This window comes from Eurosta solidaginis, chromosome 3 (genome assembly GCF_040869045.1).
Source record: "Eurosta solidaginis isolate ZX-2024a chromosome 3, ASM4086904v1, whole genome shotgun sequence".
In the NCBI taxonomy this organism is placed as follows: domain Eukaryota; kingdom Metazoa; phylum Arthropoda; class Insecta; order Diptera; family Tephritidae; genus Eurosta; species Eurosta solidaginis.
Window position 1 is genome coordinate 281567336 of NC_090321.1, and position 14864 is coordinate 281582199.

At 35.9% G+C, this 14864-nt stretch overlaps 3 protein-coding genes across 9 annotated transcripts in view; 1 reads left to right on the forward strand and 2 right to left on the reverse strand.

Moving 5' to 3' along the window:
- Window positions 1–187: 187 nt before the first annotated feature.
- On the reverse strand, window positions 188–1264 carry png (pan gu). The gene has a single exon (XM_067776741.1). The coding sequence runs from the start codon at window positions 1144–1146 to the stop codon at window positions 283–285; it is 864 nt and encodes a 287-aa protein (XP_067632842.1). The 5' UTR covers window positions 1147–1264; the 3' UTR covers window positions 188–282.
- Window positions 1265–7661: 6397 nt separating this feature from the next.
- LOC137247211 (cytochrome c oxidase subunit 7C, mitochondrial-like) lies at window positions 7662–8316 on the reverse strand. Of its 3 annotated transcripts, none has more exons than XM_067778319.1 (3): window positions 8099–8316; window positions 7883–8004; window positions 7662–7812 (listed from the first exon to the last, which is right to left on the reverse strand). In XM_067778319.1, the coding sequence occupies exons 1-2, from the start codon at window positions 8180–8182 to the stop codon at window positions 7891–7893; spliced, it is 198 nt and encodes a 65-aa protein (XP_067634420.1). In that variant the 5' UTR covers window positions 8183–8316; the 3' UTR covers window positions 7662–7812; window positions 7883–7890. The 3 variants fall into 3 exon arrangements, with proteins under 3 accessions (XP_067634420.1, XP_067634418.1, XP_067634417.1); XM_067778317.1 differs by having other exon boundaries at window positions 7662–7817; window positions 8099–8314; XM_067778316.1 differs by having other exon boundaries at window positions 7662–7795; window positions 8099–8289.
- A 3312-nt stretch (window positions 8317–11628) lies between these two features.
- Window positions 11629–14864, forward strand: part of Cul4 (cullin 4) — a 39921-nt gene continuing 36685 nt past the window's right edge. Inside the window, exons 1-6 of one of the 5 annotated variants that reach the window (XM_067776739.1) lie at window positions 11629–11978; window positions 12051–12580; window positions 12654–12892; window positions 13765–13889; window positions 13974–14309; window positions 14373–14559. In XM_067776739.1, the coding sequence (XP_067632840.1) occupies window positions 12202–12580; window positions 12654–12892; window positions 13765–13889; window positions 13974–14309; window positions 14373–14559 (1266 nt within the window). In that variant the 5' untranslated portion in view covers window positions 11629–11978; window positions 12051–12201. Of the gene's footprint in view, window positions 12015–12050; window positions 12581–12653; window positions 12893–13764; window positions 13890–13973; window positions 14310–14372; window positions 14560–14864 lie in introns of all 5 variants that reach the window. The other 4 variants (XM_067776737.1, XM_067776734.1, XM_067776736.1 and 1 more) reach the window with 4 other exon arrangements.

Sequence of the window (14864 nt, forward strand, 5' to 3'; positions counted from 1 at the left end):
GAGCACTTTTGGCGTTAAGGCCAAACTTTTCATCATATCGTAGTCATAATAGACTTATATTTGATCAAATTTCTGAGACTCATATTTTTCACATACATATTTCGAACTCATATCGGATTCCCAAGTTATGAGCGCTCCAAGAATGTTTGAGGGGTAATCATTTATTTCAAATATATATAAACATTGATGTGATTGTAAGCTTTATTACTATCTTTGAGTATATTAAAAAATTGAATAAATTTTCAGATTTTAGGGCATGAAGTTAGCGATGCCACAATAGTATTAGTACTTGTAATAACTATATTTAAAATACATAACGTAGTACGAAATTGCAATCTTAGGATTATCTTTAATGATGCTGGAAATCGATATGCGTTTTTTTGGCTGAACATTTAACATTTTTTCGCAAAGCCTACCCCATTCAACTCCATAGTAAGTACTTATCGGGCCAATATTATGTCCATATTGAACACTCCTCTGTATCATGTATTTGAGATGAGGTAAATTCTGAGCGTGACTGAAGGGATTAGTGCCTATGCACATTTCATACAATATACATCCCAGCGACCAAATATCCGATTTAAATTCATACTTTTCTCCTCGCATTACTTCTGGTGCCATATAAAGATATGTACCGATAAGGCCGTGTAGTGGTTTATCCGTAGTGTGTATAGTTGAAATGCCAAAATCTGCTATCTTAATCCGGTTTGCACTGTCTAAAAGAATATTTTCAGGTTTAAGATCTCTGTGAATTACATGCCGTATATGTAAATACTCTAGTCCTAATAGAATACCATACATCAGAGAAATAAATATCTTTCTTGGTATGCAAGGACGATGATTATTGTGTGTGCTTATTACATCACGTATTGTTCCGTTTGCAGCAAACTCCATCACTATATTCAAACTGTTAAGGTATACGAAGGATCGAATGAATCTTACAATATTCGGATGCTTCAGTTGAGATATTATATAAATCTCCTGCATCAGCATTTTCATTTCAGCATTAGGCTGTCGAATTCTTATACTTTTCACGCAAACATAATGCTGGTTGCTAGGATCATTTGTTTTGCAAAGGTAAGCACGACCGAATCCACCTTCTCCAAGTACTCTAATAAGTTGTAAACTAGAATCGCCAAGATTCATAGTTGCTTAGCTGACAAAGATGACGAAGTAACGTATTTTCAGAAAAATAGAAATCCTATACTCGAGAATAACTTCTTACTTAAGTAACACTCTTGTTTATAGCTATTTGCTATCTTGGACTTACTTAGTCATTGTTGTTGTGCAGAAGTTTTTTATGATACAAATAAAGCGGGCTATTTACTAGTAGCCAGGGATCGCAACAGTTACAAGAGTTGTTATAAAAATCGTATTAAACGGCATTTTTCTAAGCGTAACTGGGATAATTCTATACGAAAGCATGACACTCTTAATACAGGTCCAAAATAATCAAGAGGGGTATCAAAATACGCGTTTTGGATCCAGGATCGTGAATCCGAAAACGGTAATCAAAAAAGCCGTTCAAAAGATATTCACTAAGAACCGAAAAATCGAAACCTGGATTGGAATCCGTTGTATTTTTGCGCAGAACACTTTTCTGCATTGGCGGCCTTCGGCCGCGCTTATAAAAACTTACACTGGGAGGGTCCAACACCGGTTTGGAGACCAAAACTATATCCACGCAAAACATTTGTGTTCACATTTTTTTTTACATATGTACATATATGTATGTTTAATATGTTTTCGGAAAAACATTAAAATATATATATTTAATATGGACAACGCTTATATATCGTATAATACAGCATGTTTACTTTAAGTTACTTTTAAAAACATTTAAAGAAATGCCTGTTGAGATGTGTATGTATCCATGTTTTTTTGTTCCATGTGTATAGCACCTTATGTTTCTTTGTTGTTACTCGTGTGTTAAAAAAGCCGCAAAGCACCACACATTAGAGCTGGATTCGATTCTAGAAAAAAATCGATTTAATCGATTAAATCGAACCGAGCAAAGTTTTTTTAAATTTTGCTTCTTCTTTGTAATACTGTACTTACTTACGTACTTAACCATTAACTCGATTTTTCGCGACAAATAAAGCTGGCCAGTTTCTCTCTCGTTTCGTTGCCTGCCGACAAAATTGAAAGCATTGAGGAATACCACATAGGTCTTCACTTGATCCTTTCATCGGAGTGGAAATTTGTGTCATGGTTTGCGTAGTTTCAGTTAAAAACTTTATGGAAGTATTTTCATAACTTATTGAAAATAAAACGGAATAAGGAATTTCATTGACGAAATTTCATAAAAATTTACACTTCTGTTTTCGTGTTTGCTGCTGTCTATGTCATAAAAACAAAATTGCAAAAAAGTATTGCCTTTACAAAAAAATATATATATATCTAAACCTTTTCTTGCATATATCCTTTATAGCTATGACAACATATTCATTTAAATATTATTAATTATTAATCAAATAATTTATTTTGTAGATTCATAGTCCGTATAAGGTTTGGTTGCATATATGCAAAGAACACCATGAATTAGACGCACTAATGCTGCAAATTGAGAAAGAATTTAATTCCTTCTTTTTATTAAACTTTTTAAAGAATCTAAAATATATTCCAGACGTTTTTACACATCACTTGATCCTGAAGAATTTGCTATACCAAGCGTATGTATTTGTCCTGGTCAAGTATTACGTGTATGATCGTACCACAAAATAGATAAACACATGTTCAATATATTGCTTACCAGAAGTGCGCGGAAATTTCTTCATCTTTCTCCCCTCCCTGGAAGCCATCAAAACAATAAAGCTAAATTTATAAAAACAAAAACTACAGAATATGTATTTCCTCAAGCGTCCGTAAAGTAGATAACGATGAAAATTTCGATGCCTAAAGAATCGAACAATTTTTTTTTTTTAATTGATTCTACATTTCTAAAAAAAAAAAGATCGATTAAGAATCGAATCGAAATCCAGCTCTACCACACATGGCAATTGTTGTATTTATGTAGATTATTAACATTAAACCGGAGTCATTGGTGCCGTATGTCGTATCGCTGTATCCGTATCCCTAACGTAATCAGCTGTTTATCGTTACGACGGTAAACCAAAACCCAATTGGTTGGCTACGATATGTTTACGACCTTAGCGGCACCAATAATCGATTGCTTTGATTCTCATAAGGTTGGTCGAATCAGCTGTTAAAAGGTTACCGATACGGTTACCGATAAAGCACCAATGTCTCCAGCTTTAGCCGTGTTTTTTTATACACGCGAATACGTTTACGTTTGCGCGTAAAAAACGCCTATCCTCGCTTAGATAATGCTTAGGAGACCCATCTATCGGCAGTGGTTAAACAAATAACTACAGCACAGGGTGTGCCGAAAAGCGGAGACAGAACCCTCTGTTGTATGTCTGTGTATACAAAGATTTTAAAAACTATAAGATGGTACATTGTAGACTTGTAAAACTTTGTGGGATTTGTAGGACGGCTGCGCGAGGAATTCATTATACTTTTTGCTATGCTGTCCGCCTCAACATAGCTGATTTTTTAAGGCTGCTTAACTCTGTAATCTTTGCTGTAATTTATTTTGCTTTTGGAAAAATTACCAATTTGAAATAAGCTGGCTGAAAAATATTGGCATAACAGCTTAAGTTAAATCAACAATGGAAAATCGTCGAAAATTTGAGCAGATGTGGCAATTTCGCGCGTTCGTTGAACCAAATATTGACAATCTATTGATCATCGCTAGGAAATTAGCGACATTCCATCAACTAAGCAGCACTTTAGCAATACTACTGTTATTATTTGGCTGCTCAATCACACCCTTATTAATTGTGCATTAAATCTAAAATATAAAACTCAAAAATGACTCTGCTTGTTATGTCCGCAACATTTATTTAGTTCAAAGTCACAGCCAATAATAGCCAAAGCCATAATAATTTACACGGGTCATCAATTCTTTCTCTGATTCAAAAGCTGAACTACCAGCGCTACCTTCATGAGCTCAGTATCATCATTGCCAGTAGCGCCAATAACACCAAACTCGTGCCTAACACACAAAAGTCGTTTCACTTAATAGCGCAAGTGAAATGTACTACGCACTCACTACTAAGTAGCGACAAAAATTCGCTTGGAGTCATTGCGTCAATGAGCTACCATTGAGCTGGCACCGCATTGGCGCTGGCGCCATGCAATTTACATCACTAAAATTGCGCGAATGCCCAGGCTCATGACTTTTTTAATCCAGATGGTGAAAACGAAGCAGGAGCAAAACGTATGGTGTATTCCTAGTGCAGCCACCCCCTTTGTGGAGAATGAACGACTCTACAATGCTCCCTCTTATTAATCTACTCTCTTTGGTGGCACAAATTCATTACTCATTTCAGTGAATACCACATGAAATGCAATACTGCGCATTGTTTATATTTTATTTCTTAATTTCAAACAAATTTGCAACAATAGGTAAACTTCTCAATTTTTTAAACAAAATAAGAAATGGGCAACGAAATTTCAATTGACAAAACAGCTGACTTCGAAAATTCGACATTCCTATTCCCCAATTATTGTTCTCCCTAGGAGCAGGGGCTGAAACTGTTATTCCTTTTATAATATAAGTTCTTGCAAAACTATTAATTTTGGACTTCAAATATATTTGGATCAAGATAAAAATTATTTTCGGATTTTTATTTTCTAAGTCCGATAGAACTAGTTAAACTCGGACTTTTAAAAATAAAAGTCCCGAAATAAAAGTTAAATCAAGACTTTTATTTTTTAAGGCCGAAATAAAAGTCCCGCTTGATAACAAAGAAACGGCTGATCCGAATTAAAAAAATTGGTACCAATCGATTCTCCTCGATTCCTAAAATTTAAAACCTTATGGACTTTTGAAAATTTCTGTTAATAATACTAGAAATGTATCATAAATAAACTAGATCGAAAATCTCGTAGTATAAATGGTGAACTTTTTACAATAAATTTCGTTATTATACAACTATTAGAGTGAAAATTGATAAACCGCATTCTGCTATGATAGGGAAGCTTTCCAAAAAAAGAAATGGTCGTAATCGGTCAGTAGCCACGCCTCTTTCTGTATATAGAAATTTCCGCACAGAACATGCGATATTTGAGTATCTAACGAAGCCACTTATTTAAATTTGGCACGTAAATTACTGACATTGCATGTAGTTGATCCACATAATTTTTTTGGACAATGGGCGTGACACCAACTATTTTCCAAATAAGATTTTTTGGACTTTCAAGTGCGATAACTCGTACATACTTTGAGCAATATTTTTGCAAATTGGTAAGCGAACTTCATATTTGTATTTGTACATGCCGACGGAAAAAGTTTTAAAATCGAATTAAAGTCACACCCACTTGTATATAAAAATATCAAAACTGGCTACTTGAATTTATTGCTAAGTACGTGAATATGTCGGAGTTATTTCGGGACTATTGCGGGATCATTTGGGGATCCTTCCGGTATCATTCCTGGATGACTTTCGGGATCCCGTCAGGGTCATTTCGGGACTGTTTCGGGATCATTTGGGGATCCTTCCGGCATTATTTCTGGATAGTTTTCGGGATCAGTCCGGGATTCCGTGAGGATTATTTTGGGACTTTTTCGGGAGTATTCCGGGATCATTTATGGATGGTTTTCGGGATCGCTTCGGGTTTTTTTCGGTATCATTTGGGGACTATTCCGGTATAATTTCTGGATGGTTTTCGGGATCCCGCTAGGGTAATTTCGGGACTTTTCCGGGACTATTTCGGGATGATTTTGGGGACCTTCCGGCATAATTTCTGGATAGTTTTCGGGATTTGTACGGGATCCCGTCGGGATCATTGCGGGACTATATTGATATCATTTTGGGACCCTTCCGGAATCATTTAAGGACTCTTCGAAACCGGTAGTTCAGCACACACGATTTTTTAAATTATGAGCTTTTATGGCCATGGATTTGAGAAAAGAATTGGAGGAATTTTTCCGCGGGAATAAAAAATCCGCTGGAACAAAATTCCGAGGGAATATTTAGAATTGGGCTGAATATAAAATGCGGTCATTTAATCATATAAATAAAAAATACTAAAATCTGAAATTCTTGAAAAAATGTTTATAAATACATACTTAAAAATGTTTGGTTAATTTTTTGAAAAATTATAACTAGGCATACATATAAATATTATAATCTCTGCCAAAGATTATATATTTGTTAAGAGGCGTCACTCGATACTTTTGTTGTTGCCAAAGCAGTCCGGTCATGTCGAATGTGATTCTCAAGGAAGTTTTGAGTTGATGATGACAAGTATACCACTAATGATGGTATCGACAGTGTTTGCTTTTAAGTATGTTTTGTTTAAAATTGTTTTTATTTATAAATGGGAGGCAATTCAAAAATGTCCCAGCGATTTACTCGCCACTTGTAGCATACTGGTGGCTCTTATTATATTTATCCTCTTTGCCTGTACCAAGTGAATTTTTGAAAGAGAATTAATTAATTAAATACGGTCGGAAAAATAAACACAAATACCCCACGAAAATGTATAGAAGACATTTGATGCCCATCTCGTTCAAAAAAAAAAAAAAAGAAAACAGCGAAAACATCGAGCGAATGGCTACAAGTAACGAGTGAAGTCTCTTATTATGTTGTTGTTGTTGTAGCGATAAGGTTGCTCGCCGAAGGCTTTGGGGAGTGTTATCGATGTGATGGTCCTTTGCCGGGTACAAATCCGGTACGCTCCGGTACCATATCACCATTAAGCTGCTAGCCCGACCATCTCTGGAACGATTTATGTGGCCACATTAAACCTTCAAGCCATTCCCTCCCTCCCTACCCCCCAAGTTCCATGAGGAGCTTGGGGTCGCCAGAGCCTCGTCTGTTAGTGAAACAGGATTCGCCGCGGATAGGTGAGGTTGACAATTGGGTTTGGAGAAGCTATATATTGCGCTGGGAACCTGAAAGGTTGCGCTACACAGCCCGTTGAATCTGGTATTTTAGTCGCCTCTTACGACAGGCATTTATGTATATTTATGCTCTTTGTCTGTACTATGCGCTTGGTCTTAAAAACACAGACTGGAAAAGGTTGCAGACTTGTCAAAATCATTGTAAATCTTAAACAATGGTCAAAATGCTGCAATCAGAACTGCCACGGGATGTTTTATGACTCCCGGGTAATAGTCTAGAACAGGGGTCGACTGCTAATACGGGTCCAAAAATATCGAGAGGTGTCAAAAGACGCGTATTGACCTCGACAACAATAATCCGAAGGCGGAAAATAAAAATTTTAATTCGGTCAAAAGGTATTACCATCTTCACAATGAGGCGAGGGTACTCCCCATTAGGGAGAGATATGCAATGCTAACCAAGCAGTTTCTGTTGAATACCCTGAAACATGGGCATCCCAACAGATATCTGAAAAGCAAAATGGGTGGAATCAAAATTAAATGCGTGCAAAATCCCTTTGTACACAAAATTTCTTTCAGTGAACAGCAACCACATGAAAATTGTCCACTTCAACTGCAAATATCTCCGGACAGAGATACAATTTTTATTTTCCACCTTCGGTACAGAAGTGGAATTAGGTTAGGAGATGGGGTGGTAGAAGACGACACGCGCCACCATTGTTTGGTATCATAAGAATTGTCCAACATATTTTTTACATCTGGTACTTTTATTTATGAATATAATTTCGAATCTTACATCATGAATAATACTCCCACAAGCTGGTTTGCGGTACCATAGAGCGAATCTTCTGTACTATAAGCTTGTATTTAACGAACCGACATCTGAAAGGTTGAAAATACTTTTCTAAATATTTGTTTTAGTGCTGCTTTAATATACAAAGTAATAAACCTGAATTGCGATATACTAACCTTATATTTTACTTCGTTAGTTGATGCCTCACGATCAAGAATGGTAGGGCCAAACCAGATCCAAAGAAAAGCGCAAAGTAAGCAGTCAGCTTGTATCGATTATTAATACTGAAAGGCAAGTTCTTTAAATAAAATTGAGAAGGTTAGAACTTTCATTTTCTTTAGGACTTATGTAACATGGGAATTATTGTTGGCTGCACATCGTTTGCAACTTACTTCTCCGGGAATTCCGCCATTGCTGTGATACCTCACCAAAGTCTGAGTTATATTGCGAGCCAAAAGACTTGTGCGACCCAACATTTTTAGTTGAATTTGTAAATATAATAACTTAGTTTACAGAGAAATAAATTAGCTTAATACCTTTGTATCGAAAGCTGCAATAAAAGTGGTATATCAATTATTAAAAATGACAGCAAGCTGCAGAGTTGCGTTTTATGGGCCCAGCTAATACCGTGTCTCCACTTACGAGATTTGGTGAAAGTCTAGAACAGCGGTCGACCACTAATTTGGTACTATTTCGTCTAACTACCCCAACCCTAACTGGCAACCCTTCTCAAAAATGACCCTATTGTACTGCGGAGTGAAATACCTTTCGTTTGATACCCATATCGGCATATCTCATGCAATTTTTTTAATTTCGAATAGGTGGCAACCCTAAATGGCAACCCTACTCTAAAATTTCCCTATTGTAATGGGGAGTGAAATACGTTTCGTTTGATACCCATATCGGTATATCTCATGCAATTTTTTTTAATTTCGAATAGGTGGCAACCCTAAATGGCAACCCTACTCAAAAATGTCCCTACTGTAATGAGGAGTGAAATACTTTTCGTTTGATACCCATGTCGGCATATCTCATGCAATTTTTTTAATTTCGAATAGGTGGCAACCCTAAATGGCAACCCTACTCAAAAATTTCCCTATTTTAATGGGGAGTGAAATACCTTTCGTTTGATACCCATATCGGTATATCTCATGCAATTTATTTTAATTTCGAATAGGTGGCAACCCTAAATGGCTACACTACTCAAAAATGTCCCTATTGTAATGCGGAGTGAAATACCCTTCGTTTGATACCCATATCGGCATATCTCTTGCAATTTTTTTTAAATTCGAATAGGTGGCAACCTTGTGAAACATTCTGAGTGGCAACGCCTAAGTAGAAAGTCTTAGAAGGTGATACGTTGGCCCCTATTATGAGAATTTTTCGATCTTCGATCTTCGCTGGCTATCGAACATCGAAAATCGAATTTGAAATTGGTATTATGACATCTAATCTCTGTCGAAATTTTCGTTGTGTATCTAATTTTGAAGCGAATAGAAATTTGTTGTCGACGCTGTATCGAATTAGAAGAAAATTGTTTCAAAGGTTAGTTTTTTGTGTTTATTTTCTACTTTTTTGCTACCTAATAGTAATTTTAAACTATTTGTATTAATCGTATATATTGTAGGATTCTTTATTTTTAATAAAATTAATATCTACACAAAAATTATTTAAAAGAAAATGTTATATTTTCATGATGCAAAATTTAATAATAATTAAAATTTTGGAAATAGAAAAACCAATATTGAAAATTTAAATATTATAAAACATATTAAAATTATAAAGTTCAAAGTAACATAATTACAAAGTTAGATAAGAATAATTGAGTCAATATAATTTAAGACCCCTTCATATAGATTCAAGGTCGTGAATACAAAACAACTGCTTAAAGACTGGTTTCAAAAATTGGACAAAATCCGTTTATAACAAAAGGAACTTGCAGAAAGGATTAAGTGGAAAAAACTCCAAGTGTATTCTCGTGCCCGATGCTCAGTTGAGACAATTCCTAGCACAAAATCTGAGAATTGTTGCCAATTTCAAAAAGGTTGGAATAGACTTGGCTCTTGTGCATTGTTGCAGACATTCCTCTTTTCTGGATAGCAAGGCCATGAACGCTTCTATGGTCATTATGAAGTTTAGTTTTTAACACATGTAACAACATGTTTAGAAAGTTATAATGTTTAGAAAGCTACAATTACGCGTTGAAATTCATTTCAGCGTTTTATACTTCTAGCTAGTTGCAGTACTTAAGCTTTTTCTTCATAACAAATAATTTTGCTTTTATTTTATTTGACAGATGATGGGAATGTACTTTTCTGAACGGTTCAATTTATCGAATTATCGAACAATGACACCAGTCTTGATCGAATGAGTGTCATAATACCGAATGAAAATTCGTTCGATCAGCTCTTTCGACCACAGTCGAAGATCGAATTTGTCTCATAATACCTATATGACACTACTTTATTTTCGTGTATTTTATCTTTAATTTTTTTTCGCACTCCCTCCTAATACGGCTTCAGTACTGGTGTAAGTGTGTGAACTATATTTCAAAAAACTAACGAAATACAAGGAAAATACAATCTAGGTCATTAAAAACAAACGAGCCAGTTTGTATTTCGATTGGTTTTTTTGACATTCGGCCGTTTTTTCATTATGTTTTCTGACATATGAAGGTTTTGTTTTTAGTTTGAAAATTTGGTGCATAAAAACACAATTAAAATCAACTTTCTTGTGAAAAATGTGAACCATTAGAGACCGAAATAATTTTCGCGTGTTATTTGCATTGTTTTTATTGTTAAAAGTGTTAATGTAAAAATAAAATGTAAAACATAATTAAAAACATGTCAAACTCACTAATTTTGGGGGAATAGTGGTCTCGCTTTTCCATGATAGAAATTGTTTTTGTGTTTTGAAGTCCCGATAAAGTTTCGTCAGTTTTTTTAGCTTGGAATCCAAGCAAAAATAAAGTAGTGTCATATGTGCTTAATAGGGGTCATTATCTCCCCTGCAAAAACGCTCACGCCATTCCACGTCATTTGACTAGTCATTTTACGGTCATAGATTATATTCATAGTCACATTTGCATGGCGTGATTAGGTTTTGTGACCAAATTTTTTTCATTTAAATCGGTTGAACCGTTCCCGAGATCGTTCTATACAAACAAACTAGAATTGGTTGTTTAAAGCAGGCATGCTTAACCAACGAACCGATATCATTTCGTTACGATAATTAACGTTAATAAACGAAATAAAGTCATTTCGGTTCGTTTATTAACGTTAAGAACGTCAAATTAACGAAATGATTTTGTTTCATTTTCTGCCATATCAAAACGAAATCAAATCGTTTATGTTGATTATTAATTTCAAACTATGCTGGCAAAGCTGATTGATGGCGGAGTCATTAAAGGTGAAAGCATTAGCCAAGCTGATTGCAACTTTTCTCATGAATTTTGACAGTACGAATATTTCTCAGAGTATTTTTGATATTACCACCAACGAATTACACAAACAAATTACATGGAGCTTGTGTGTGTATGTCCGCTCATTGCTACCACCTTACGGCTTCTCCATGGCTATAGCATTGCCAGCACAGTTAAAACATAAAGTATCACGTTTTTGTTAACGTTTTTAACGATCACGAAAGCTTTTCGTTTCGGTTAAAAACGAGATACAATTTATCTTGATAATTTCTTTATCGATAATATTTCGAACTGTTTCAACGGAAACGGTGGAAATTTCTTTATAAACGATTAGCTTGATGTTAAGGTGCATCCCTGGTTTAAAGTTATAAGATACTTTTATATTTGGAGCAGATTTTGTAGGGGCCGAAAGGAAGCATGTTTCTAGAGTCAAGTGAGTGAATAAACGAATACTCATAGCTCTGTCAATTTTCGATCTGGTAGCACTATTATCGAAATCGAAAATATAAGCAGCGGTAGTAATCGAAGAAAAATAAAGACAAAAGTTTGCCATTCAGTTTACGGCACATTAATAAAAGCTAATAAGTATTTTTAGTGTGTCATAAATTTGGTTTCAAGGATAACAAATGTTTTGTTAAATGTGTTAGATTATAAATTTGCCAAGCACGTTGTCGGTACCACGGCAATAAGGCATCCAGCTGAAGTAGCACCACCACGATCAATTTGCGAACGTCATAGAAGTAGTAGAAGCATAAAGGTAGTCAAAGTCAAATTGCCAATGCGAAGCAGCAGAATTGAAATTTTCGTGAACTAGGCAATTTTTCAGTAATTAATCTTGGAGCAACTTCAAAGTTTGCATAAAGAATTTCTTTTCACAATTATATTTGGTATATATATTTGTAAATAATCAATGTACATTACAGGGTGCTTCTAATACGACTGCTTAAGTTTCCGTAATAAGTTAACATCGTATACTTCTAAATTACTTTTATTTTTGTTGGAATAATAGTGCCTATTAGAATCGCTAAACCGCCGTAACCATTAGCGCCGCTGGTGCATTGCGGAACGCGAACTATGAGCGCCGCTAAAAAATATAAGCCTATGGACACAAGTGACCAATTGCAAGATACTGAGAATTACTCAAATAACCGTTTAAAGAAACAAGGTGACAACCATTTTCATAGTCCCTCCACATCAGCACGTTGTGCTTTGGGACAGAATCAAACATCAACTCAATCCCAACTACCGTTTAGCATGAATAATAGTAATAGCAGTTTGTGTACTGGCAACAATACCAACGGTGAAAGGCGTGCCAATTTTTCAATGCTTGATGGTGCACACATGAATGACCATCGTTCAGCTACGACTACCTCAGCGTTCTTCAATAAGTTGGGCGCAAATAATGCGTCAAAGCCGGGAGACGTAAAGAAAATCGTAATAAAGAATTTTAAGGGTAAGTTGAATGATGTAACTTAAAGAATATATAAGACAATCATCTCCCTTGCTTATTTTGTATTAAAAAAAAGTCAAACCTTCACTGCCGGACAATTATTCGGAACATACATGCGAAAAACTAAAAGAAGCTGTAGTGGCTATTCAATTGTCTAAACCGATTAGGTACTCATTTGAAGAATTGTATCAAGCTGTGGAGAATATGTGCAGCCACAGGATGGACGCGCAGTTATATGCAAAACTTAAAGAACTTACCGAAGCTCATGTAAAACGTAATGTGGAGTCCTTTATAGGAGGAAGTATGGATAAACTGGTAATTATAAAGATCTTGTTATTATTGATTATATCTAATGTAATCTCGCCAGCGGGGATAGATAGAGGGCTTAGAATATTACCGCGTTATAGCTCCTCCAACCCATTCGTCAACCTTACCTACCCGTGGCGAATAATGTATCTTTAGCGTTATGGCGTAGACTGTTTTATGTGATGATACTAAAACGTTCCCGATATGGTTGTTGTTGTTGTGGCAGTGCTTTCGATATGGTCGGTAATGGTGCTTGTCACCGGAACGTGCCAGTAAAAAAAAAAACAGAAAAAAAAACGACCATCAACATCGATAACATTCCCTAAAACCTTCGGCTCCTTATCGCTATAAACACAACAACATCCGAAAATTTTCATGTTAAAAAAATTCCGAGCAAATTATTTTTTTCTTATTATTGGGGCAGATTTCTTATAATTTTCTTGTGTTTTTTATTTACGTTATTGCTGGATTTGTTGTTGTACCGACAAGGTTGCTCCCCGAAGGCTTTTTGGGACTGTTATCGATGTGATGGTCCTTTGCCGGATACAGATCCGGTTCGCTTCGGTAACACAGCACAATTAAAGTGCTGGGCCGACCATCTCGGGAACGATTTATATGGCCGCATTCAGGCCATACCTCCCTCCCCACCCTCAAAGTCCATGAGGAGCTTGATTGAATTGAAAATAATTGAATAATTGAAAAAACTTGATACTAAAATTTTTTGATATTGCTTTGTCCGGGGCGTGAACCTAGGATCTTCGGTGTGGTAGGCGGAGCACGCACTACGGCGGCCGCCATGTCATTTATAGCCTTGATAATAAATATTTTGCTACCAACACTAGCAATAGGAATTCGTACTTATTTCAAATTTTCTTCAATAGGTTTTCCTGAAAAAGATAAACGGTTGGTGGTTGTCCTTTTGCCAGCAAATGATAATGATGCGTAGTATTTTTTTGTATTTGGATCGAACATATGTTTTGCAGAATCCTTTGGTACACTCTATATGGTAAGTAGCCGCCTAAAAAAGAAATTGGTGAAACCTAAATATTAAGTTTACATTAAATTACTGTTTATTCACTCTACCTAATAGGGATATGGGATTGGATCTCTTTCGTACTCATATAGCCATGAATGACCAAGTTCAAAAACGTACAGTGGAAGGAATCTTAATGTTAATTGAAAAAGAGCGCACTGGAGATGCGATTGATAGGGGTTTGCTTAAAAGCCTCGCGCGAATGTTATGTGATTTGCAAATTTACGTTAGTGCATTCGAGGATAAATTCCTTATGGCGACAAGACAACTATATCAAGCCGAAGGGCAACGTAAAATGCAAGAACTTGATGTACCAGTGTATTTAAGGCATGTCGACAAAAGATTGGCTGAGGAGAACGAACGCCTATTACACTATTTAGACTCTAGTACTAAGTAATAAACTCACTTTAATTAATTAAAGTAAAATCTAAAAATATAAACTTGTTATATTTGTAGGTATCCTTTGATTTATACTGTTGAAAAGGAGTTACTCGCTGAACACCTTACACAGATTCTGCAAAAGGGTTTGGACCCACTCTTGGAAGAGAATAGACTGAGTGATCTTACGTTATTATATAGTCTTCTGAGTCGAGTCAAAAACGGCACTGCTGAGCTGTGCGGTAACTTTAATGGTTATATTAAGGTATGTATACATTTATAACTGCTCTCTTACGTCGTTTTATTTTGCCAGCGGCAATACTTTCGGAGGCGAGCAAATATTGAGGTACAAGCTTGTTGTTGTTGTTGTTGTTGTAGCAATGTTTCGCCCCGCCTAATAGCTGCGACCGATCACAAATTGTCATCAATATCCTCTAACGGGAGTCCAAGAACTTTGTTTCGACAGGGGTGGACCATCAGGAAATGGGTATTAGAGGCGTTGGTTCCACATTACAATTAAAGAGATGGTTGGTGTCATGTGGGGACACATTGCAAGCGGGGCATACTTTT

Excerpts from the sequence above, each read along its gene's own strand:
- png (XM_067776741.1), bottom strand. The coding sequence starts at position 1,146 with ATGAATCTTGGCGATTCTAGTTTACAACTTATTAGAGTACTTGGAGAA.
- LOC137247211 (XM_067778319.1), bottom strand. The coding sequence starts at position 8,182 with ATGTTGGGTCGCACAAGTCTTTTGGCTCGCAATATAACTCAGACTTTG. Across the intron at positions 8,005-8,098 it reads ATGGCGGAATTCCCGGAGAA|AACTTGCCTTTCAGTATTAA; the intron begins GTAAGTTGCAAA and ends TTTTATTTAAAG.